General features: G+C 40.3%; 1 protein-coding gene across 2 annotated transcripts in view; it reads right to left on the minus strand.

The window, feature by feature from the left end:
• RBM20 (RNA binding motif protein 20) overlaps positions 1–27,754 on the minus strand; it is a 422,608-nt gene that overhangs the window by 68,113 nt on the left and 326,741 nt on the right. For both annotated transcript variants that reach the window (XM_085603428.1, XM_085603429.1), the window contains exons 6-7: positions 18,752–18,895; positions 1,262–1,393 (exon numbers count right to left, since the gene is read on the minus strand). In XM_085603428.1, coding sequence (XP_085459554.1) covers positions 1,262–1,393; positions 18,752–18,895 — 276 coding nt within the window. The remainder of the gene's footprint in view (positions 1–1,261; positions 1,394–18,751; positions 18,896–27,754) is intronic.

Below are 27,754 nucleotides of genomic sequence, written 5' to 3' on the forward strand. Positions count from 1 at the left end.
AATACACAATACAAAATAGTTCACAAGCAAAGGTGGTTGTGAACTATGCACAAACCTTTATGGTGAATGTTTAGGTTGACTGGATGCCATGTAGCTGCAAAACATGTTTTAGTGGTGATTAGCCACAATCCACCACCACTGACTGAGCAGTGACACTTAGAAGCAGCTGCAGGCAATGAATCAAATACTGGAGAAATCCAAATACAAACCATTACTTTATTCTAAGCACAGGGACACCCTTGAGGTTACAATGATGCTGGCCAGGAGTAAGGCTGTACTTTAGGAAGGCCCTGGGTTTTTGAATGAAGGATTTAAAACCTGAACATGTTTGATGGAGCAGAGTTAGTCTTCATCCAGCTGCACACTGATCTGACCAATATCATGGGGTAAGAACCTAACATATCTGGCTAACACTCAAGGTTCAAAAGGTGATGTATTCTCCACAAATCAGAATGGTGGACCTTAATTAGAGGTGGGTGAGGTAAGGGACCATCAGTCCTCCCACCCTGCCAAACATGCAGTTTACCAACTCTACTTAGAGTGGGGGGACTGCTGGGATACCACCAGTGGAGCCTAGCCTGGCTCTGTGAGCAGTAATCGCCGACTCAGTGGTCCATTTGCTACAGGATGCTGGGCAACAGTGATGGTCACAGTATATTAGTGAGGGAGGGATGATCGGCATTATTAATTCCTGCCGGTGGATGCAATTCAATACATAGTGGAAAAGGGCAGAGAAAATGTGAAATGGCCCCTACGTGCAGGGGAAAGGCTCCCTGTGCAACTGGTCCACAGAAAACAAACTCGCTTTGAGAGTTTGTTTTCTTAGAAACGTTTGCTAAGTGGGCAATTTAAACATAAACCCACTCTACAACTTCATTGCTCTGAAAGGAGCCTCTGCGGAGAGATATCCCCAGCAGGCAGGCGGTCACCCAACAGGCCGGCAAACGTCAGGAATTGACGAGATGGCAGGCCTCCTTCAAAAGCCAAAATAAGGCCCTTTGTTTTGGTGCCACATAACTCAAGATAGTTTGTATAAAAAATAAAGCCAAAAGACACACCCAAAACCAACGCGGAAATAATAAAGGCCAAAGGGTTTCTGAACGACTCTTACCCTCTTTGAAGACAGACAGGAATAGCTATATGTGTCTTTGCCACTTAATATTGATTTAGAAGGATGAGTAACAAAGCAGCAAACTCCTGTAGTAGTACAGGAGATGTAGAACAAATGAAAATGGCACAGACTTATTAACCAAGAAGTTACCTTTAGCTGAAGTTCCCTGTATCTTTTAGAAATGCGAATAAGTAATTTTTCATCATTTATCATGGCAGGTGTCTCCTTGTAGAACTGCACCATGGCCTGCGCTGCCTCGGAAAACGCCATCTCAAGAAAAGCCTGTAACAAGAAAACAAAATGTCAGACCGCAATTGAAAGAAGATTGGGTAGAGTGGCGTGAAGGGAGGGTAAAAGACTGGGCTTCATACAGAACAATCATTGGAACATCCATCTGTTCTGGCCTTGGCAAACTGGTGCAGTGGTTACATTTTACATTGCTATTACAAGGCATACACCAAAAATAACATTTTAAAATGTAAAAATAGTTGTTACATATAATTGTAATAGATCAATACAGGTGTTTCCTAACACAGGGGTGTATTTACATTAGATATAGATACCCTTTTTATATTTAATGCACCTCACATGGCCATATGATTTGTATTGGCACAAAACTAATGTACTATTGGATATGAATTACTGTAACCTGACGGCCGAGAGTCTGATTTAGAGTTTTGGCAGACAGGTTACTCCATCATAAATATGACAGCTATCTCATCAGTCTTATTACAAGTGCATTAAATCCTATGGCCCTGGTAATAAGGCGAAAGGGCTACCTGGCTTGTTTGTGACGGAGTACCTATCCACCCAGCTTTAAATCAGGCCTACAGTTTTAACACACAAGGAAGGCTAAATAAAATATAAAGAGGATAGAAAAAGAAAAGAAAACAAGCATTTGCAATGCAATAGGTCTTGCATTAGTGAAACTTTGAGCTATTGGTGTTGCAAATGCTAATTTCTTTTTTTTGTTAAAAAATATCCCAGCAGTAGCATAAGTAATTAAAATTCCACCAAGCAAGGAAAGGGTGCAGTACCACAGGCTATTAGGTGTCCCTGTAGAGTGGTATAGGGACCACTATTAGGCACATAAGGTACTGCACCCTTAATGCAATTATATATAGAACATTTGCAGCTGAGCATACGTTTCCATTAGTTTTTTTTTGGAAGAGAATTTTTTTTGTTAGCTTGCATTTTAAAAATGCACCATTTAAATAAACTGACTCACAAAAAAGCTGTATCTAGCCAGACTTAATAACTTGCCAAAGATAAAAGGATTCAAAGGTCTGCCTGGGCCTTGAAATGGTCAGCGAGGAGGGGTTTCACCTATTGGTAAGGACGCCTTACTAAAGTACGACATGAGAGGTGAACTTTTCAGTGGCAGGCCAGGACCCTCAGGCAGCAAGAGTTTGTTGACTGACTTGCCAAGCAAGTGTTCTAGCTGCTGTCTGTCTGTGTCTATTCTTGATGTCCCTATGCCTGGACTATGGCCTGCAGCAGGTTACCAGCAGCTGAGTCATGTGGTGTCGTAGGGGACATTGGGGTGTCATGGGCAGAGAACAGAGGAGGGGGTTAATGCATCTTGCCCACAGCCATTGGGTGCCATCATGCGTGACGGAACTGGGCATGCTTCCCCGGTGCTCCCGATGCAGACCAGAGAACAACTGGCGGGCCAGCCCTTGAGCCTCTAGTCTTGTGTTGAGCATCTGCTGTGGATACATTTGTGTAATACGAGGGTAAATGCTCAAATCCTGGACAGAATGTATTTGGATTAATGGGTCTCCTGTAGAGTTCTTTGAGTAAGCTGCGTGTCCCAGGTTCACATCCTGAGAAATTAGCACAGCGGGTTAAGCTCTGTCTGCACCGATGTAAGGGTAACGCGAATAATGCTAATATAGCTGTGTGGGTTAAAGGTACTTGCTGGAGAGAGGGGTGCAAAAGGCTGGTTATAGGTATGAAGAGTACTAAAGCCCCCACGAAGATTAATGGACCTGCTGCATGGATTTTTTTTAAATCTTTATTTTAATTTTTTATAACACATGGAGACAGTCCACTAAAAGGTCGATTAGGTGCACATTTCTGATGCATTAAAAGCAACATAAGATATAGCCCTTGACCCTCAGTGGAAACCCCCCCACCATCCCTCCTATACACTAAAATAACACGTAATTGAGGATGTATATGTAAGCAGGCCTCGTGTCTGCTCCGCCCATTGCTAGTGTTTCCTGTGCCTTGGGGTTCCTACGCGTCCGCATAATTCTGCCCATGCCCACTCCACCATGTCCGTCTCCCAGGCCTCGCTTGGTGGAACTCGTGGACTGATCCAGTGGATTGCTAGTTGTCTTTTCTCTATGAGGAGGCCTATTGTGGCATATCTCCTACTAATCCTTTTTTGGGGATTCTCAGGGAGGAGGGCCAGAAGACATATCTCTATTGTCTGCGGGATTCGCCAACCTGTGGTCTGTCGCAGCTGACCTAAAGTTTCTGTCCAGTATTGTTGTACTGCGGGGCAGTGCCATGTCATATGAAAAAGTCTGCTGGTACTGAGTGACATCTCAGGCACTGCGGGTTTCTGGTAGGGTATATGTCATGTAGGCATTTGGGGGACAAATAGGTCATGGGTCTATAGTTATATTGGATCAATTGAAAACGGGCACTTCCTAAGCCTTTTTTACCCCTGCGTGCCAATCTCGCTGGGAGATCAGGTCTTCGACCTGGGGTTGGCTGGCATTTTTCGAATGGCAGGGCCTGCAACTGTTTATCGGATCAGAGTGCATGGTACAAGTGAGTTATTAATTTACGGCCCCCTGCCATCTCTAGCAGTGTAACCAGAGTGTGGGTGCACTCATGTGCCTCCGGGAAGGTGGGCCATAGTTGTCTCGATTGCGCTGCAATTTTGGCGTATTGCAAGAATTGGCTTGTACCTAGATTGAATGCTTCCTGGGCCTCTTGCATAAAAATAAGTCTATCTCCAGGATATAGATCAGAGAGCATTAAGCAACCACCCTCCTGCCATTTATCCATAATCATTGTGTGTGCTATTTGTGCAAATGGCACCAACAACCAAATGGTTGCCGAACGTTTTGGCAATAAGAAGGAACCGTACATCCGGTGTCCCGGAATTGCCTCAAAATAACTCTTGAATCAACAATACAGAATTTATAGGAGTCCGTTCACCTGCACAACATTGTATTCAATTCCGGATATGCAGAGGTAATCTTCGCTCATCCCTTGACACTCGGCGCTATCTTGCTTTTATGATGACGTCTAATTCATCATCCAACTAAAATCCATTAGACATACAGCAATTCTTTGTTGAAACACCAGGAGGATTCACATTTTTCATTTACTTATGATGTATTGACAGCGTCTCTTTGCCTTTGATATTTGAGATTACACATCAAGATTTGCATAGTCTCCATTATTTGTCCTACTTGATTGGCCTTCCATACATCATCGTCAATTCTTCAATTGTTTCCACTGTGGCCCTCTTCCTGACGAAGGCACCCCAGTTGTGCCGCAACACGCGTAGAAAACCACCGGTCATTCGAATTTGTGCCACTTAACTTCCCATTGAAATTGCCTTTTATATATTATGTTAACCTATCATTGATGTACAAACTGGTACCACAAAAACAATGTTTTTAAACTGTTCTCAGTTTGTCTGTGAGTTTGCATGATGGACATGAAAGTGAATGAATTATTATTATACTTTTTCTAATTGTTTAATATTCAATAAAAGCTCATTTTGTATTTTTGATAAATAATTAGTTGTCTTTGGTTCTTTTTGAAACTTTCATTGTTTATTGATTAGCATTCAATTATCATTTATTGAATGGTAGCCTTTAATCTTTACATTGATTGATATGTTTCCCTACTTTAAGGAAACTCATATTAACTAATAGGGGGCCTCTTCTTTTGCGCTTACCAGCGATCAAATATCCATGTCTGGGGCATATGGGGCTCTTAAGTATACACCTGACCACTCTCTGCCACATTTTCCCCATGTGTCGAATCACCTGGGAGAATGCCAAAGGAATCCTAGCTTATTTTTTTAACAGGTCCCCCAATTGATATCCGTTATGAGTTCCTTCTGATAAGTACCGCTCCCAGTTTGGCTCTCTGCTGGATGGATCTTATGTGTACATTGACGGTCACAGTTATAAGGCCTGGTAAGAAAGTGTGAATGGTTAAAGAACCTGTTGTAGAAAATTGTGTTTCATTTGGTGTGTTACAGAAGAGTAAAAACACTTAAGAACTTCTCCAACAAACAGGAAGCTCCTCTGGGTGTGGGAGGGGACAAACAAACCAAAAAATATGCACACCCATAAAGCACACAAGCATTTGCAATGCAATAGATCTTGTATTACTGAAAGTTTGAGCTACTGGCGCTGCTAGCCAATAGCTCAAACTTTCAGTAACGCAAGAGCTATTGCATTGCAAATCGACCGCGACACTCATGCTTTATCTTTAACCCCTTCAGTGCCCCGCCCTTTACCCGCCCTGTGCCGGCCGTTGCATTAGCGGGCGGGGTTCATGACGAGATAGTCTCGTCATGGGCACAGCGCAACCGCGCTCCATGACGAGACTATCTCGTCATGGGCACTGAAGGGGTTAAACTTTTTAAGCTAAAGCGCAGGTGCAGCAATTGCTTCAAAAGTAAAGAAATAGACAAAAAAAAATCGATTTCTTAACTTTTGAAGCAATTAAGGCACCCGCTTTAGCTTAAGATGTTTAAAGCTAAAGCGCGGGTGCCGCAATTGTAACAAAAGCAAACAAATAGGAAATAAATGGCGGCTGCACGCCTTTTTTCCCCTATTTTAGCATAAGATGTTTAAAGCTAAAGCACGGGTGCTGCAATTGTAACAAAAGTAAATAAACAGAAAAAAAGGCAAGCGGCCACTACGGTGATCGCAATTAATATAAAAAAGGCGTGGCCGCTGTTATTCCAGCTGCATTGTGCCCTACTTTAAGGAAACTCATATTAACTAATAGGGGGCCTCTTCTTTTGCGCTTACCAGCGATCAAATATCCATGTCTGGGGCATATGGGGCTCTTAAGTATACACCTGACCACTCTCTGCCACATTTTCCCCATGTGTCGAATCACCTGGGAGAATGCCAAAGGAATCCTAGCTTATTTTTTTAACAGGTCCCCCAATTGATATCCGTTATGAGTTCCTTCTGATAAGTACCGCTCCCAGTTTGGCTCTCTGCTGGATGGATCTTATGTGTACATTGACGGTCACAGTTATAAGGCCTGGTAAGAAAGTGTGAATGGTTAAAGAACCTGTTGTAGAAAATTGTGTTTCATTTGGTGTGTTACAGAAGAGTAAAAAGACTTAAGAACTTCTCCAACAAACAGGAAGCTCCTCTGGGTGTGGGAGGGGACAAACAAACCAAAAAATATGCACACCCATAAAGCACACAAGCATTTGCAATGCAATAGATCTTGTATTACTGAAAGTTTGAGCTACTGGCGCTGCTAGCCAATAGCTCAAACTTTCAGTAACGCAAGAGCTATTGCATTGCAAATCGACCGCGACACTCATGCTTTATCTTTAACCCCTTCAGTGCCCCGCCCTTTACCCGCCCTGTGCCGGCCGTTGCATTAGCGGGCGGGGTTCATGACGAGATAGTCTCGTCATGGGCACAGCGCAACCGCACTCCATGACGAGACTATCTCGTCATGGGCACTGAAGGGGTTAAACTTTTTAAGCTAAAGCGCAGGTGCAGCAATTGCTTCAAAAGTAAAGAAATAGACAAAAAAAAATCGATTTCTTAACTTTTGAAGCAATTAAGGCACCCGCTTTAGCTTAAGATGTTTAAAGCTAAAGCACGGGTGCTGCAATTGTAACAAAAGTAAATAAACAGAAAAAAAGGCAAGCGGCCACTACGGTGATCGCAATTAATATAAAAAAGGCGTGGCCGCTGTTATTCCAGCTGCATTGTGCTGCACTGGTTAAACTGAGAATAAAAAAAACATTGCAGGAAGGCATGTCCTGCAGGAGGCAGGAGAAAGGCATTTAAGAAAATAGTGCTTGAAGCCTGTAATTAAAACATACGGAGTAACAACCGATGTAACGGGGGTGTCCTCGAGGGAGGTTACAAGAAGATAAAAGGCGGTACTAAGGAGGGACTACTAAGCCTATTGACCAATGAAAAACCACCATTTACAAAGGACAATGACAGGAGCCAATTAAAAAGATGGCCGGAAAGTGGGAAAGTGGGTGGAGCTTCATGCCCATATCCTGAATACAGCATGTCTCGAAGAGACAGTGCAAGCAATGCCTAGGCGAGACTTAAAAAGTGTTGACAAAATAGAGTGATGGCCCAGCAGCGTTGCCACTGAAATGCAAAAAATTTTATGCAATAGAGTTGGTGGCTGAAGTGGTCTGAATCATTGCCCTGTGCAGTACGCTGTAATGGGTGGAAGCAAAATGTGAATAACATGTGACTGGGCAAATAGATATAGAAGAATGAGCTATAGCCCCTCTATTTATTTTATATTGTCGTATTTTTTTATTACATGAGGCTGCAGAAACAGCTATAGGTGTCGCTAGGCCAGACCTTAAAAGGAACACAATGGATTCTAGTTCCTTATGTAAAGAAAATCACAAGGGTTTTTCCACAGCGAAGGAGGTGAAAAAAAGGCATCGACATCCGTGAAAAGTTGATACAGAATCAACATTCTAGCAAAGCGAAATGTAACGTATACCCCTGCTGCTTGGAACTTTTTATGCCACGTGATGGCAAACCTTGTTTCAAGTATGTTGTAAAAAGCTGATAAACATATTTTTAAGGTACCGAAGTGAGCTGATATGAAGCCTGCCCATCATTTTTTTGGTTGTAAAGTTCACAAAGCAGGCAGAAGTGCACAACGTAATGGCTGACAAGTCTTATTTTCTGCGACCGCATGTTCCATAATTTTCCCATAGACATAATTTAGAGTTCGCAGTTGTGACCCCTGGCTTGCCCTTTGCTACCCCTAGTACTGCCTTTGTGACCCCTGTCATCAGAGGTGGCAAATTCAGTACCAGGAACACGGGGCAACTTGGGCTCCACTCTCTTTATTTTCTGTCAATTTGGTATTATACTAATAGTGAATAAAGAAAATATATCTTTGACTAATAGTGTAATAAAAATGGAGTACAATAGGCTGGAATATGCCCTTCCATGGCAACTTAGGTAAGTAAAAAATGCTTTTAAATGTATGTTGTCTGCGTGCTCGCGAGTGAGGGTGCGTTTATGTGTGAGAGAGTGTATGTGTGTGAATTTGTGTGTGTCAGTGAAAGTGGAGGTCAAAAGACGTGCAATGTCACTTCCATTACTACTGGCATTTTGGTGAATTTCCCTAACTCTTTTGTTGGGTTTTGTTTGTCAGATGGAAGAGATGCACACATTTCAAATTGTTCCATTCATTAGACAGCTCTGCATTGTCTTAGCTAAGGAGGGAGGGGTTTCCTGCTTCAATACAAAATAAGTCACTTTGCATATTTTATTTGAGATAGTGTGGCTTTATAGTAGCTTGATATGAGCATTTCCTATAATTCCATGTTCCTTATTTCCTGTCTATATAAACAATGCAGTTTATTTATATATTATATATTTATTAAATACTATGTAAACTCAAAACATTTACTCATATATAATTTGACTTATTAGAAGATCTAGCACGCTGGCTATAGCTCTGAGATATGCATTAAAGAAATACATGCAGACAGATTCTTAACAGAGACAAATAATGTAAGCCCTTCATTCATATAAATTAAAAAAATAAAACACTTTGAACGACTGATTGATATCCACTCACTTTTTAAACAATGTTGAGAATCTAATAATCTTTTCTCTGGACAGACTTTGATGGTTTCCTGTACGCACAAATTGAGAGTTGGGAGAATGGACCATGTAAACATACACTCAGAGTGAATTCAACATAAAAACAAACACTGGCAAGGCAAATTTGGCTTTGTCAATGCTGCTTTGTTTTGTCATGATTTTTGTAAAACCTTGTTAGCGTAGCTGCCAAACCATCACCCATATATAAACAATTGTTTAACAACAAAAATTATTTTTGTCTTCAAATGCACACATAGTAGTAGCTTAGAATTATATATATATTTAGTAGAATTAAAAGGTCTTCTCTAATATGAGAACTAAAGATAAATGTCATAAATGATTTTGTCAATTGTCACTCAAAATTTGTGGTTTAAAAAGTACATCTACTGTTCCATGTTCACTATTCAATCAATATATTAAAGAATAGGCGTGGCTTGGACGCCGAGGGGAGATGGCGGATCTCCGTTAGCTCCGCTTGGACGCGGTGCTATGTAGCTGTGTGGAAGGCTTCCCAGCGAGCTGCGGTTGCTGTCTCCATAAGAATTCGCCAGCGGAACATGTCGTGATTCGGAATTGCCCTTCGTCGGCGGTTTTTATCACTCCTATCACCCGGAGACGTGGCGGTTTGATTTCCTGAGGTAATACTCGGCGGCCGCCATTTTGTGTCGCGGCGCCCGTATCTCATTCCTGCAGCACCGCGCACGCATCTCCTGGATTCAGTCATGCTTTGATGCTTTAATGCTTCATTTTTCTCCGAGAGGGAGTCTGTTCTAAGTTCTGCAGTTGCCACTATCCCCTGACCATGCTTGTTCTGTACCGATTTTCTCTCAGGAGAAGGTTTCATAATCTTTTTTTTCTTCAGAAGCCGTGATTAACCCCTATGTTCCGGTACTTTCAGAGCTATAGGCTGGATGCGGTACGGCTTTATTTATTTGTTCTAAGGTGATGCTGTAATGGCTATATGAGACTCTTCGTCAAATTTTACAACGTATGAGAGAATTCCGCATACTCTTTCCCGCCAAGAAGGTGTCAAGTCAAATTGCCAAGATGTCTAGTGACTCCCATCCTCCAAGTAAACCGTCTTTTTCTGGCGCAAAGCCTAAAAGGCAGAAGAATGACCCGCCTTCACCTATTCTTTCGTCACAAAGCCCAGTACTAGATAATATCCTAGAGGAAGTGCGTGGTCTTCAACCCTTTATGGTCGCCACAAATGAAAAGTTGCAGCAAATAGAGGACCGATGGATTGTCATGGAAGGTAGGGTGACTGAGTTAGAACAACGCGTCAGTGACGCTCAAGATGTTGCCACAAAAATACCGTTATTGGAACAAGAGATTCACAAGCTAAAGCTTCATACTGAGGACTTGGAGAATCGTAATCGAAGGAATAACCTCCGTCTTTTTGGTTTGCCAGAGAATATTGAGGGTCCTGATATGTTGCTTTTCCTCCGAAAATTCCTTCATGATCTCTTGGGCCTTCAGTCATCTTCACCCTTGAATATACAGAGAGCTCACCGCTTAGGTCGCCTTCAACCGAATTCCACCAAACCACGTGGTATTATCATGCTTTTTCTGGAGTTCACAGAACTTATGACTGTACTCAAAGCAGCTAAACTTAAACGCCACCTATCGTGGTCAGGCCACAATATCTTTATCTCACAAGATGTCTCTAATGCGACCAACGCTCGACGCAAAGAATTCCTTGCACTGCGTCCACAAATGAGACACTTGAACGTCCAGTATGGTATACTCCATCCCTCCATCTGCAAGATCACACACGACGGCCAGACAAGGTCCTATGATGATCCGGGAAAATTGAAACTGTTTCTTAATAGCATCTCCTCTCGGAATATGGACACGAATCATTGAGTGCTTTTTCTTATTGCTGCTTTAGTGTGGTGTTCTCAACAGCTTTTTTCTGGTTATCTTAGATATTTCGTATATATAGTTTTCCGTATGCTCTATTGCTTATTGTATGTTTGTTAATCACGTTTCTTCTTCTTCGTTATTGGCTCTTACCTGTTCAATTCTTTCTTCTTTCCCTCATATCGTCTTTTCTCTGCTCCTTTCTTACAATTACCAGGTTTATTCCTGCTTCCAATCTTATCCATGTGGTATATACCGCTGTCTTCTCTCCGGTCTCATCACGCTCCAACTTCACTTTTTTATTGATGTCTTTCAGGTCTGGACTCTTTTCCTTGACCTGTTTTCCTTCTCTGCTTTCCTATACTCTCTACGTCTGCTTACCTTCTTCCCTTCCCCTGCTCTTTCTCATACTTTCTTACTTCAGTCTTTCTTTGGTTGGTGCGTCACTCTTTTCCTCTTTCGAGATCTCCCATGTTTCCTCTTTGTTTTTTTCTCTTCATTTCTCCTTGGTTGTGGCGCTTTTAGACCTCTCTTTATTTATTCCATTGCCAAGGGCTTGTTGATTTTTCTTAGTAATGTGGTTTTATGTTTTGTTGTTTCCTTTTGTAACTTCTATGCGCATTTTGTTTTCCAGTGTCGTCTTGTCTTTGAAGTATTTCTACACCATGTGTATCTCATTCCCCTGACCCTCGCGTATGTGTAATTTTGTTACGTGGAACGTCCGTGGTCTTGGAAATCCTGTTAAAAGACAAAAGGTAATTTCTCATTTATCTAAACTCAACTCTCAAATTTCCTTTCTTCAAGAAACTCATTGATCCAAAATTCTGGAATGATATCAAAATTCTCCTCTCCACTGCTGACTGTCCTAATATTATTGTAGGAGGCGACTTTAATCAGTGGTTGGATCCTTTTTCGGATCGCTTATCAAAGTACAAATTTCAACCGGATAAGACCCATAAATCCTTTCAATCGGCCATTGCCTCTCGCCCAATGTACGATGTCTGGAGAACTTGTAATCCTGATTTATTGGAATATACGTTCTTTTCTAATGTACACCAAACCCGATCCAGAATTGATTATATCTTGGTTAGCAAACCCCTTCTTCCATCTATCCAAAAATCTGAAATTGGCTCTATTTTTATCTCAGATCATGCCCCTGTCTATGCTGTTTTTGACCTTTCACTTACCTCCACCAAATTTAATCGCTGGAAGTTTAACACTCACCTGTTATCGGATACAGTTTATCTTACAGAAGCCACCTCCTTTATTAATGAATTTTTTACCTTTAACAACCCATCAGACACTTCCATTCCTAACAACTGGGATGCTTTTAAGGCGGCTCTCCGTGCTTTCACTATTTCTTTTGTGTCCCGGAAAAAGAAGGCCAATGTGAAAAAGTATGAGGACCAATTACAACAGCTGAAAAAATTAGAGCATGACTTTTTCTCCTCCAAAAATGCAGACGCACTAAAGAATTTAATTGCAGCTAAAACCAACCTTAACAAAATTGCGACTGTTGATGCCTGCAATGTTTTACTTAGAATAAAGTCTAAATTTCACGGAGGGCAAAATAAAGCAGGTAAAATGCTAGCGAATTACTTTAAAATTCGCTCTGAACGTAAGATCATTGGTCCGATCATGGATGAATCCACTAATAATTTGGTGTCCTCTGATGAAGAAATTGCAGCGGTCTTTCATGACTATTATCAATCTCTTTATTCAGATGATACATTTCCCTCCTCTCATAATCTTGATAATTTTTTTTTCTGGACTCCCTGCTCCTCCGTCTCTGAATGCTGAGTTTTCCGCTTTAGAGGCGGATATTACTTTACAAGAGATACTTACTGCCCTACAAGCTTTAAAGAAGTCAAAAGCCCCTGGTCCGGACGGATTACCGGTGGAGTTTTATTGTACTTTCAAATCTTTGTTTGCCCCTAAATTATTGCAGCTGTTTAATTCCTTTATTACTGACGCGAAAGCATCTGGCTCCTTTATGGATGCCTTGATCGTCATTATTCCTAAGCCTGATAAGGACCACTCTTTTTGTAAACATTTTCGCCCAATCTCCCTAATCAATTATGATTGCAAGATCTTCGCTAAGATTATTGCGTCACGCTTGATACTATCATACCCCTTCTGATCAAGACTGACCAGGTGGGTTTTGTCAAAGGTAGATTGGCTTCCGATAATGCTAGAATGTTCATGAACATCCTGTCCCATGGTAAAAATTATAAAGATCCTCTGGCTGCTTTGTCTCTGGATGCTGAAAAAGCATTCGATCGTATAAATTGGCAGTTTATGTTTCATACACTACAATGGTTTGGTTTTGGCCCTAATTTTATTTCTTTTATTAAACTGTTACACACATGTCCGAGGGCTAGTATTTTTGTTAATAACCAATTTTCTCAATTTTTCCCCCTATCTAGAGGCACCAGACAAGGTTGTCCTCTCTCCCCATTACTCTTAATCCTATGTTTGGAACCCTTCCTTGAGCGTATTAGAACCAATCCCAAAATTAAAGGTTTTGCCTCTGCTTCTGTTGAAACTAAAATATCTGCCTACGCGGATGATATATTGGTATACATGTCCAATCCAAGTGAATCCCTTCCCCCTTTTTTAGAGGAAGTCCGCCTTTACTCTTCCATTTCTGGGTACAAACTTAACCTATCCAAAACGGAGGTTCTTCCTTTAAATTCGATATGTTATCAATTTATGTTTGCGGATACTGCCTTTGCATGGTGTCCTTCCAAAATTAAATACCTTGGCATTTGGTTTGCCTCCAATATAGCGGATACTATTAAATTCACTTTTAACGCACTAATGAATAAATTGAAATCTCTTCTCCTCGTGTGGTCCCCCTTATTTTTATCATGGTGGGGTAGACTAGATACTATTAAGATGATGGTCACTCCTCATATCCTTTATACGGTTTCTATGCTCCCTGTCAAAATCCCTAACTCATTTTTTTCCCAATTAAACTCTCTATGTATCAAATTTTTATGGAACAATAAACACTCCCGCATTGCTTTGAACAAACTTATTCGCCCCAAGGAAGAGGGGGGAGTGCGCTTTCCTAATTTTAAATTGTACCACTCTGCTTTCTTGATTAAACAATCTTTCTCATTGGCCTTCGATTTTGGGGATACGCCTATACCTCGATGGATTATCTTTGAGCGGTCGCTTTTAAAAGAGTTTCAGTTTCAGCATGTTACATTTATGTCCAACTGCACCTTTTTGTCTAAAAGCCCTGTATTAAAATACTCCCGTGAATTGCTGTGCAATACATTTCTTAAAGACCTATCCCCTATCCAATGTTTTTTAACTTCTACCCTATGGTATAACAAATTTCTTAAATATAAAGGTAGATCTTTTTACTACAAATACTGGAAGGAAAAGGAGATTTTTTTTGTGCATCAGTTTTTGAATGGGTTTTCTATCATCTCCTTCCAAGAACTACAGACACGATATCAGCTCCCTGACTCCTTTTACAAGGAATACATTATTATCTCTAATGCTATACAAACCCAATTAGCTACTTACTCTCTCCCATTAGTTTCACCCCCTTTAATACCCTCTTCACCATTATATTCTCTATTCCCGGCGCATAAACTTAAAGCTGCCACTGTTTATAAGTTATTGTTATCTAATGCCAATGTTCGTTCTAAATCCAACATTGAGAGTGCATGGGAAATGGACTTATCCATCTCTCTTTCTATTGATAGTTGGGACAAATTATGGTCGAAATTATTTAAAGTTTCGGCTGCAGCCAGGATAACCCAATCTCTGTTTTTTCTATATCATAGAGCCATTATTACTCCTGTTGCTATTTGTAAGTTTTCCCCTACATCCTCTCCTCTTTGCTGGTCCTGCTCTACCGAAACTGGTACATTAGTTCATCAGCTATATGAATGTGCATCTGTTCTATCTTTTTGGAATTCAATTTGGAATGTATGCATGTTAGTTTTCAACTTTAATGCTACCTTAACTTTTGTAAATATCTTTTTAGGTTCTTTAGCCCCTGATATGGAAACTACTTTACCTAGTTCTAGGTTATTTGATCTTTTTATTGCATTAGCATTTAAAGTGATCCTGTCTGCATGGAAAGACAATTCTAAACTGTCGTCAATTACTTGGTGGAATTTTATTTGTGACGAACATAGGATTGCTTCCGTTTCCTCCTCTTCTGTTTCCCAAAAAATCAAAGTTGATCTTCTTTGGCTCCCTTTTACTACTTATCTTTCCTCGCACCCTCCCATGTGATAATTCATTTTCTTTTCATTTTCTTTTCTCTCTGGCTTTCTCTTTTCTCTTTCTCTCTCTTCTCTTCGGTCTTTCCTCTTTTCCTCCCCCCTTTCCCTCCTATCCTATTTACCAGTGCCCTTTCCTTAATTACCCTATTATTGATCCTTTTTTGGCTGCCCAGTTATTGTAAACCAATTTCGTTTATATATTATTTCTTTATGGCACTATATTGGAATATTTGTTTATTGTATCATTTGTTTTTTCTTTCTCTGAAAATTCAATAAAACTTCTTAAACAAAAAAAAATATATATATTAAAGAATAGCATGTCAATATTATCAGGAAAAAAATAAGTATTATAGGGCTAGATGTATGAAGCATTTTTTCTGTTGCAAATGGCCCGATTCGCAGAATCAAGCCATTTGAGGAAGCAAAAATGCACTATGGTATGTACTAGTCCCGAATTACAATCCAGTAACATGTTACCGAATCACAAATTGGAATTGCAAATACATACCGATTCAGTATTTGAAAGGGGCATGTTGGGTTGTCCCTTCCAAATACCGAATCAGAATGGGATGAGTGAATATTCTGTGACCAAAATGCAATTGCAAAACTTTCCCACTTTTTCCCACTAACTCAAAGTTGGTGGCGACCCATTCACAAATGGGAAGGGATCCACAAGGGACCCCTTTGAGAATGTTAGAAAAACATTTTTTTAAGAGCAGGCCGCGCTATTGCATGAACCACTGTCTAATATGAAAAAAAGATTTTGAAATTTTACATTTTCTTCTTCTTAAACACATCTTGTTTTCCTTTATGGAAAATGGGATGAATTTTTTTTAAAGGGTGCTTCATTTAAAAAGAATCACAGACGTGGTGGTCTGCTGACCCCAGCAGGCCACCATGTCTGTGATGGCAGCAAATCCTAGAGAGTCACAAATTGCGACCAACCTCATTAATATTGATGATGTAGGTCATGTTAAGGCCCACTACGAATTGATATTTAGGGAATAGTGGCTGGATAACTCCTTTGGTCAATAGCAATAGTGAAAACCCAAAACCGATTCACAAAAAAGCGCTGTTTAGTAATCGCTATCACTATTGTTCGTACATCTAGCAGATACTCCTCTGCCAAGGGGTAAATCCTTTGTTATAGGCTCATGTTGTATTGTGGGTGAAGAGCTTTGACCACTGTTATAGTCCGAGGGAGAAGGCTACATGCTTGTTAGAAGATTTAACCCACGGGGGGTAGAATATTATAAATGAAAAAGGGAGAAACAGAAAGACCACCATTGCAGTGTACGAGCAGAAAGTCTGCTTCTGCCATTATTGGCTTTAACACACTTCATTGACTTCAATGGAGCTCTCAACATTCCAATGTTCTAATTAAATTGTATCCGCCGAAAATACATTCACAGAAACATTATGCCAGTGGCCCAATGAATCTTAAATGCTCTGATGCCCTTCAAATGAAAGGTTTGTTAGAAGCTGGTAACTGAGGAAATATGACATTAAAAAGCTTTCAACTGATACATATGCTGGATCTGGAGAATTATATTGCGGTAAAACATTCTTATATTATGCATGACTGATGCTAAGTTCAACGTCTGCTGATGTAAAGCTACTACCTCTGACAAAAATGTATATCACAAGCAACACGACAATTTACAAAATTCAAAACCCAGGATGTGTTCTCTCTAGGAATGGGTTTCTGTCACTGTGTCTATCATTTCCAAAATTGTTTTACTTTTATTTGCTGAATGCATCTAGTATTAACAATATTTTTGACCGGAATATGAGTTTCTTTTATAAAAAGAACTGAGGTCTAAAATATCTTCCTATAGATATGGGTATTGCAAATCTCTCATCACTGTTAAATTCTTATTCGGGTCATAGCCTAGTAAGCGAGATTTGAGGGTGGGGTGAATCTCAACTTTCGCAACTTAAAAAGTATTAGGCTGCGGGGTGGAGATGTGAGATGTACAAGGTTTGGGATGGACTGTATCCATGAGGAACAGGGTCAGTACTGATTTTCATTAGGTGGCCCTCTAAATGGAGTGGAACAGTGGGCAAAAAAAGATGGGTTGGAACGCTACACTGAGTGATTGCCACTGGTTAAACTATTTGAAAACATTCATCGCAATACATTTTCCAAGCTTACTACTGCCAATGTTTGAGAATTCTACAAGGTAGTAAATTTGCACCCATTCAAGAAGTACGTACCACTGTGGGTGCAGATTTACTATTTTATTGGTATATGTTGGTCACTATTTAAATTTAAGTTTCAACTCCAAAAAATGAATTTAAAAGCTCTTAACAAAATTAAAACGAGTATTAAAACTGACATAGACATAGCAAACCAGGCTCATGGCCCCCACACCCAACTACAAAGCTAAGAATGCGTCTCGGGGTGTCACAGTGTAATGTGGCGAGCACAAATGTTTGTTTGTATATTGTATTGGTGGTTGACATATTATGTGTACAATAACATTTTGAAAACGTCTAATAATAATTTCCATTGTTTGAAAATGTCCTTTGTGGGCACCTGCTCTTTTCTTTCCTTTTCTTTGTTGATATAATTTTTTGTAAAATAAATTGCTCTCGAGCCATTGTGGTCTTTGTATAATTTTCTATCCAAATATTTACAATTCTGAGAAAATAAACTAAACTAAACTACTGGATTGGCAATTTTCAAAGCAGCTGGAACAGTAACTTTCAAAATGCACATATATATTCTCTCCAAATAATGATGTATAGCGTATACTAAAAACAATGGGAAAGGCTGTTTAAGATCAAAAGAAACACAACACAATAATATAGATTTTTTCTATACTTTTCGTGACAAGCATTTTTTCCACAACAAATTGTCACCTATGGTTTTGTAGTGTAAGAAAATCAAGAAGGTGACAATAGAATTTTTCTCCATCATTCACCAGAAATAGGACTGAATATTTATTGAAAACGCCTTTCAATTGCAAAATTTTATAAGCATCTAAAACGGGGTACAAAGTCCTAGGGCCTTATTAAGAGAGTGGCAGTCCATAGGACCCCCCTACTAGAGGTGGCAGCTCGACCACCTCTACACTGTGGGCCTTCCCGCAGTAATACGACTGTGCGGCAGTCGGACTGCCACAAGACTGCTGCGTCCGCTGGGGATCAGGGATCCCGAGACAGTCGTGCAGCAGTCAGGAGCACAAATATGCTGGTGGTGCTGCTGCGGCACCGCCGAGCATATTCTGAGTTGCCTGTCCACCTCCCTTTTCATGGCGGGAGCCTGCCATGGAAAGGGTGACGGAGAGGCAGCCAAGGGGGACCTAACAGGGTCCCCGAGCCTCTCTCAGGAGTGCATGCAGGGGTGCACATGTTGTGCCCCCCTGGAATTGCACCCTTGCTCCTGTACGGTGTTGCATGCATGCTATACCTTTCAGGAATGTGCTGCAGATGTTGTCATGGTGCGGGCTGCATGTTAGGTTCTATTATGAGCTTAACAGCCCACCACCACGGATGCACTGCCCGCCTGCCATGGATTACAATCATAATCCGTCGGGTGCACCACGGATTCGGCGGTCGTCCTGCACACGGCACAGGTGCGGCGCTGAAGGACCGCCAAACTCGTAATAAGGTCCTTAGAATATATTCTCTCAAATGTGTATATACGGTTACTCAAACAGTAGTAAAAGGAAAAAATAAAGTACCTGATTTGTAGACTTCATGAGGATGTAGTTGGTGACCTTTCCAAAAGGAATTCCCAGGTTGATGACATCAGTTTCTGTACAACTTCCCTCTGGAAGATTGCAGATGTGAACTACTCGACTTGGAACAGGCTTCCTTTGTGGAAACTAAAAAGGGAATGAAAATCAATCAGCATTTTATTAGCGCCAATAAAGAAGCTTTTTGAAGGATCTTCTCATTAGAACAGCCATCTGAAGTAGCCACACTCAGTCATGAAGAGAGGGCTACTCAAACAAACCACCTACTATATTTCTGCACTACATCTTTTTACCAAAATTCATATATTTTGTGTAATTAAAGTCCACCGGACTACCACAGCAAGTGTACACACCAATAATTGCTCCATGGTGAGGTAATGTCAAAGGGGCATACCCTTTACTGGACCCTTGTTTATCTCTAGATCCGTCAATGATTATTCATTATGTTAACTAATGTCAAATCTTATTCACTATGTCAAATATTTCTGTATGCCAACTGATTTCAGACCCGCTCCAGAGCGATCGATCTCAAAGCTGGGGAACCGGGCTCGAGTATCTGCAGGGACGCTCAACATCCTGTTATTCTGGGCAAATCACTTAATCTCCCTGTGACTAACAAAAATAAATGTGTCCATCTGTAAGGCAACTGGTGATCATGTAAAGCGCTCTGATAACTTTGGGTCGAGTTTTCTCTATTTAAAACTCCCCCCCCAAAAAAACAAATTCAATGGCTGACCCCTGTGCCAAGAGCAAGAGGACCTGGTATTGCCCACACTGTGCCTCTAGGTGCCTTCCACCATCGCATATCACCTAAACAATGAGGCTAAAAAATTGGTTGATTAAGTGCTGCAAAAAGGAGAGCCGGGATGATGGGTAAACATTTATTTTATTCATGAGAATAGAGATTTTCTCTATTTTTTGTTTTGTCGTTTGTATGATCTTCTTCATAGAACCCTGACACGGTGGGTGTACAAAGTGGAAACATTTGGATAAACATAAGTGTAAACAGTAGATAAACATATATTCTATTCATGAACATAGAGATGTTCTCTATTTTTCGTTTTGTCCTTTGTATGATCTTCTTCAAAGAACTATGACACAGTGAGTGTACAAAGTATGTTATGTGGTTTTATCATATTCAGGGCACAATACCAAACCTAGGCACTCGTGTTTCAAGTAGGTGAGAGACAATGACATGTGAATAAGTTCAGTCTTTAGAAGTCAAATGAAATTAAGTGAAAGAATGAGCAAGCTCCTTAAGGGGAAAGATTCCATAAATTGGAGGATTTCAACAAAAACATTATATAAAGCACAACAAAGTAGATGTGTTGGTTGTTAATAATGAAGCAATTATGCTGTAGCTAGAAGGACACAAAAATACAAAGAAACAAGTCAGTGAACAAAAATTGTCTTCCAGAAAATTGAGTGTGATAATTAAACTATTACAGCACAATAATACAGTAAAGGGCATCATCTTCAAAGTAAAGTAAGGTAATGACCCAACATGAGATTTATTGAGGACTGCATAATGTTTTATTGTTTTAAAACTGCAGATGAAACACTGAATCAAATCAAGTAATTTCAAGTAACTGGTTTAACCTGATAAAGTATTTTAAAATATAATACCATCTGGAACATGTTTATAAAGTTGGTTTACCAGCTTTGCTAAAATTGTGAGACACTAATCTACAGAGAAGTAATAGTTTGTTAACCTGTAAACATTTTGTTTTATTTTAAACCACAGACAAGCATGTCTAAATCACATCACTTCCCATAAAATATGTGCAACACACAAAAACAGTGCATTTTTTTGTTTGCCACTTTTGCACAATGCTTAGCTTTCTGTGCCAGTAAGGATGGGTGGGTAATATACACTAGTACACTCTGTAAACATATTCACTTTCTGTGGGTGGCAAATAAGTGCTCCTAAGCACACAAATTGATGCTAAAAGATAAGGATTTTGTCATGATGGCTCTTACTGGATTTTTTCATCAATATTCCCAAGACCCAAGATTATGATAGTCGTATATATCAAAGAAAATTCAATATACTTGTTAAGAAATAATCACCCCTTTGCTAAGTAACATTTAAAGAGACTGGGGTGTATCACCATGAGTTCAATGTAGTATGCCCCTTCAGCAGAGCATGCATTAAGCTTGTGAATGCACCAGATAGTTCATCAGCTTACGACATTTTCCCTCTGATGTAGTTTAAAGGCTTAGTTAAAAGGGAGGCTTTATATTCCTTCAGCCTCTTAGAGCAGAAAACACAGGGCTTTCCTCCCACTCAAGGAGAATTGCACTGAGATAAAATATTCCGGACCTCAGAGGACTGCCATATTACTGAAAACGGAGTTGTGTCAGCCCACTTTAAAAGTTACATTGTGCATAAAACTGTATGTGTACCAGATTAATTGTTATAGTTTGCAGCCAATTGCCACAGAAGCAGATGATCTAACAAGGGTTTGCTACTCTGTTGTGGACTTTGAGTAGAGTTCTCTCTAACCACTATATGATCAACCACAATAGTACAGTGGACATTGTCTGGCTGTGCTGTTTTTTTGGGGGGTTATTCTCCACTTAAGCCGTCTGATGGACTGGGCATGTGGGATACTGGGGAACATCCACTAGATAAAGAATCTCCCCCTATTGCAGTGCTCCACTTATATTCAATAATGTCCTTACTTCTGCTAATCTATTCATTCTTCTTTCAGTAATATGTTGCATGCCTCCTGTGTGGTACCTTTGGTCTTGGAAACAATACTCCAGCGAAGATGGGACATGCTACATAGCAAATTGTCCCACAGGGCCTCTTTTGTTTTTATTCAGAAATGTTGTTGATGTTTAATCAGCCTGAATCAGTAAGTCTCATGAGAATTTTTATTTATCTGTCATAAAGATACAGTATTATTTTCCAAAGGTCCTATTGAATCACCCTTTTTTTATTAAAAATGATTCAGGTTGACATATTTTGTTTTAGAGCCTAAAGTTGGTCAATTGAACTTTTGCTATAAGCCCCAGGGCATTTCTATATTAAATGGCTTTTAATGAGGGGTCAGAACAATTAATTTGTTGTAACACAAACAAAAAAGGCACATTTTTTTCTGTAATTATGTATATTAATGCTATTCTTGTCAAGGCAAAATACAGCACATTGTGTATCTATTTAAAAGCCTATTATTGGTGGTCACCCACTCTCGATATAAATATTATACTGTCCTATACTTATTAAAGTTGCCATGGCTTATCTTTTAAAAGGCTTCTTAGTTGTCAAGACATATATCCTAATGTAATCTCATGAGTTTTGAAATAACCATTTAATAATTACCAGGATTCTGCATTTGTCATCAATTATCTTTTACATTTTCTTTAACTTGCTCCTTTTTGTAAAAACAAACCCAATTATATTGCTAAGCATACTCCCTTTCATGCCCAATGTGTGAAATAATTCTGAACTTTATTACACAACTAGTCTTTAATAACAAATTTACCATAATGGCAACTAATTAGACTAAAAAGATGAGTTAGCAGAAGAAAACATCAAACACAAAGACACATTTCTAGAAAGGGGTATAGTATGGAAGGAATTAAAACAGCAGATGCATGGATTGACTAACTAACTAGATAGATACACTCTCTAGTCAAACGTCACAAACAAGACAGCAAAGATTCTTACAAAATATGTGAGATAAAGTCAAAAAATGTAACAGAATATTAACAAACATTGAAAAATAGTAGAGGTCAATGATAAACTCACAGAACTGTTTCAAGTAAATCCATTATTTGTTTATAGTCATAGCCAAAGATACAGACAAAAGAGATAGTGTTTGATTTATTTGTCTTAACTGTGGATATTTAAAAAATATCCTGGAAGGTGTTAACGTTTTACATCCACAAACTGCTGAAAAAATAAAACTGAAAGTCAGAACAATGTATAATCCAAGTTTTTGTTTTTACTATCTGAAGAGCCCGTGCAGATTAGGCTGTGTGGTTAAAACAGAAAGACAAATGAAACCAGGGATTACACAGTATACAAGTAAGAGCAGGATGTACACCCCAAATCTGGAAAAGATACTGGTGATGAAGGAAGACAGCAACTGATCCAATGTCTTATTACAATGTGAAAACTTTGCATCAAATGTCTAGGTACCCCTCAACCAAAAGGATTAAATCGTAAATTGGAAATTATTCATTTGAAGGGCATACAAAATTAATTTCTTTCCTCCAAAAGAATGTAATGATTAGTTTATTTAGCAAATGCATAGAATACACACAAATTCACATCACTTGTGACAGGAGTTGGATTACTATGTCCACGATTCAGTCTTGTAAGTATGACATTACAGTATGATAAATATGACACTTCAATAGGAATTTAACTACTAGCACATATCATCAAAATATCAAACCATTTCTGCAAATTAGGAATTACCAAAATCATAAATCAAAGGTGGCGCATGAAGAAAGACTTTGTCGCTAATTCAACTGTAATCATTTGGAAGTCATTGTAAATGACCAGGAATTAAATGACTAGGCATGTAAAATAGAGGAAAGGCAACTCAATATTAAAATCAAAAACACAATGTTTGATATCTGAATGATGACATAAAATAAGTCTGTGATTAGAAAATTTGAGTTTTACATGAACCCAAAGAAATAACAACAAGAGAAATACCGGTATCTAATTTTATTGTTGTGTAGAAAGAGAATACATTATATGATAAAAGACTACATTAGGCATAGATACTCAATGCTCACTGGCTGTCAAGTAGACTAGGAAGAAACATGTGAAAAAAAGACTAGCCTGTGTATTATAATGCAATGCCCAGAACTGAAAAGAAATATAAGAAAGGAAATTATGTGCATGCAAGAAAACATAAGTCTAAAAATAGACGAAGGACAATAAAACACCACAACTGGAAAATCCAACATTCAATGCCGGAATACGGGTGCACAAAATATATGCAGACATGTCAGTGATATAAATGACAAACAACCAAGTGTGGCAACTATTTCAGTTCCTATTAAGCTACACCATTTATTGAATGTTCAGTAGGCTAGAAAGCGAGTATGCTTACTGATAAAAAGTGTTCAGGCGCAGTGACAGGATCTGCTATGGCAATTTTAATAAGGATGTGACAGTACACTATGTATATTTGGATGGTTTTGTATGCAGAGTGGGTGTCCACTAATAAAAAGCTTTTAAATAGATATATATCAATGTTTTGCATTGACAGAAATAACTTATTTTAATATTGATAATTACAAAAGTAATTGAGCTTATTTTTCGATTTGTGGTACAGCTAATGGAACGCTTGGCCAATGAGGGACAGCCATTTTGTCTTGAAAAGCACTGGGGTAAATATCTAAAATTATTTTACACATTTATACATCTTTAAACAAATATGTCAGCCTTAAAGGTTTTCTGATAAAAATAAAAACAGAACGAGATAAAAGGACCTTCAGAAAATGAAGCATACACCTTTAAGGTAACTCAACAAAACGACCATGTGGCCTATTGATTCAGTCTGATAAAGCTATATTAAAACTTCTGAATAAACAAGAGGTGTCCTTTGGAACGATTTGCTATTTAGCACTTTCCTCCTTCACACAGGGAAAACCTCAGTAGGCTAGGCCCCAGGGGGCTGCTTTTAGGAATAGATGGATGGACGGATTATCTTCTATCCAGCCTGGCAATCAGCCACGAGAGAGCACACACAATTTTCTTGTTGACACATTTATAGGTTGAACCCATATTCTACTGGAGATGGTTTGACTCAGCCGCTACACACACTTTCAGGCAGGAATAAGCTTTTAGCTCCCAGTCAAACACTGCTAAAGTCTTGCTTTAGATAGCTCCCAGAAATCAGCTAGTTGGTGGGTAAATAAGCAGGCACAGCAACTATGGACAAACACAAAGGAAGGGCAAAAACAACATTCTAGGGGCCAACCACTAGATGACGGAATAATGCGAAGCATGTGAATCCAGAAATCATTCACTATTCACAACTATGGCTACTGCGGATTTGTGCATTACTAGTTAGTAGGTAGACGGATCTGCACTGACTGAGTTTCCCCAGATAAAGCATTATCTGAATTACTCATAGAAGAGTTGTCATCCTCTCTACACTTGACAATAACATTGTCATGTTAACACAACTGTCAGCCAGCAAATTATACTACCTGTACAATTATGTTATGTTTATTGAAATAGCTTTTTAAGCTCTATTCTAAGCCTAGAAAATGGTGTCATAGTGTGTGACTACAATCACATAAGGCAATTGTACAAATAAATATGGAAAAACTGAGTTTTTAATTATTTTCAGAACTGAAGGTTTAGACTCTGTATTGTCTACGCTCTCATTTCTCCTGCAGCATGGTGTAAAAATAAAAAGTTCTGAACCCTGGACACACATGAATGTTCTTTGATTTTTTTCTCCAAAATAAAGTTAAAGCTTAAGCAGAGATTTCCAGAGAAGAGGCTTTACAGCCTAAGTAAAAGACAAGAATAATTCATTTAGCCTAGACAGCATATACTGTTTTCTTGGACATCAGCCATTGAATGTCAATTAGAGCTATCAATGAGTAGCAGTTGCTATCCTTGGCTTGCCCTTTGGAGCCTCCATATGGGCATAAGTAGAAAGGCTATAGGTATTCATTATAATAATAGATGCAAGTGTCAATTAGCATCAAAGGAGTGAGGGAATCTTAATCTGAAAAGAACTGCTGATTGATTCCATCCTGGCGAAAATCTAGAAAAACCTGTGTCCTTTCAGCTGGGGGGGACGCGTGTTAGACCTGTCAGCCCTTTGGGTGGTCCCTCCTCATCATTATTTATTTTGTCCCACTTTTGCCTCAAACCCTGTTTGAATTTTTCCTTTTTGGGAACCACCAGACTTCTTTTTAGTGTTGCTACAGATTCAGGGAGCCATTTTAGCTACCCCTGAAACTTCTGTCTGAGGGCCTGAAGCACAAAATGGTGGCCTCCCATGACATCACCAGCATCCACTGGAACCTACCAGCACCTTCCAGAACCTTCCAGGAGATTCCAGAACTGTGTGACAGTTGGAAACCGTTTAGAATGTTGGGAGGATAAGAGAGGCAGTTGGCAGTTGGAGCTGGCAGTTGGCACCTGACTGGTGAAGAGAGAGGAGCACAGCAGTGAAGGAGGAAGGAGTGAAGCAGCAGGGGTGGAAACTTGTGCCTGGAGTGGGGTCCATAAACCCACCCTTGATACTTGTCCCTACTGATGGATCCCAGCCTATAGCCCTGTGTGGGAAGAAGTCAGAAGAAAACCTTCCTAAGGACCTGGACAGCAGGAACAGGCCTTAGAAACAAGAAGACAGCAAGATTCTGACCTGAGAACTGGTTTCCCTGGAGCCTGGCGTCGAGTAGCCGAAGACCTGGAGCCCGAGGTGGAGAAGCGGCGCTGACTGAGGTAGCAGACGTCGTACCCGGAGCCGCCTGAGGTCGTAAGAGGGCGCCGGCGGAGGTCGAGTGGAATACCAAGGGTCGAGAAGGAGGTGAACCGAGGTCGAGTGAGCGGCGTCATCGGAAGGGTGAAGTCCGCCCTCCGGAGTCGTCGGAGACCGAGGTAGAGGAGCACCGGAGGTCGGGAGTGAGGATCGCACTCCGGAGTCGCCCGGAACCTGTAAGGAGGAACACCGGAGGTCGGGGGTGAGGATCGCACCCCGGAGTCGCCGGAAGTCGACAGCGAGGCCAGGCCGGCCGACGTCATCGGAGCCGAGAGCGCCATCGGACCGGAGCCGCCCGAAGTCGACATCGTGTGAAGAGACTGCCCGACGCCGTCGAATCGGAGGTCGAGTTCGAACCGAGGCCACCGACATCGGACCGGAACCGCCTACCGGCGTCGTCAAAGAACTGACACTGTGCCGAGGCCGCCGAGACCGAACCGGAACCGCCTCACGGCGTCGACACGACTCCAGCGGCGTCGGAACATCAGAAAAGGGCAGTAAGTGGAGTAGAGGGCGCCTAAGGCCCTGTGGAGACCTGAGAGACTACTCTAAGGGGCTAGGGAGGTGCTGAAACCCACCTGACTGTGCCTGGGGTGAACTGGGACTAACCTAGAGAGGTTGTGTGGAGAGGGAAGCCAGGGCATTGGAATTTCCCCCCCTTTTGATCTACCTCAGTTTAGGCCTCAGCCTTTGCCTCAGCCAGGGAGTAGCCCCCCCTCAAGCCTTCCACACCCTACAAGCTGTACCTGGGCCAAATCAGCCCTTAAGAATTGAAGTGCCATCTGATTCACAAAGTGTACTGTATACTTCTAATTATTTATTGAGGAAACTGTATTTATTAAGTGCTTATCTATTTATTGCTGCACTGAATTTATAGGTCCACAGGACTTGTTGGTGTACAGTATTTATTGGGACAGTATTTATTAGTACAGTATTTATTACCTCAAAGTATTTAATTGACTGTATATATTGCACTTGTATTTATGCCCTGTTATTTATGATCACCCCTATTTATTTCAGCAAACAGCCAGTATTTATTTGACCTGCTCTATTTAAAATGTATATACTGTGATTGTTATTTATTTTCCCAATCAGCAACTAAGAGAAGAAAGATAAAGAAAGCATATTTTCATAATTTTTACGGTGTAGAGTCGTTTTTGGAACGGATGCACGCATGGTTATTGTATGGGTATATTGTATGCTTAGCACTGCGCCTGTTTCCTGACCACTCGAGCCAAGCTACCCCGTTGTGTCGGGAAGGTCCACCACCACCCTGCGGAGTGGGAGTGGGCTGTTTCCAACATAAATTGGTGTTCAGCGGTGGGATAGAGCTGTGCCTACATATACTCAACAATAACTGTGGGTAGTCCATAGGCCTACACCGGGAGTTTTCTCACAGCGGCCTTCCTAATTGTGGGTTTTTGTTTTTTCCAAATTTACTCTGGTGGTGGGAGGAGGTATTATTAAAGGTACCCCCCTGCATTGTTACTGCACAAAACCTGTCCTCTAACCT

This window comes from Triturus cristatus, chromosome 1_2, assembly GCF_964204655.1.
Source record: "Triturus cristatus chromosome 1_2, aTriCri1.1, whole genome shotgun sequence".
NCBI classification, from domain to species: domain Eukaryota; kingdom Metazoa; phylum Chordata; class Amphibia; order Caudata; family Salamandridae; genus Triturus; species Triturus cristatus.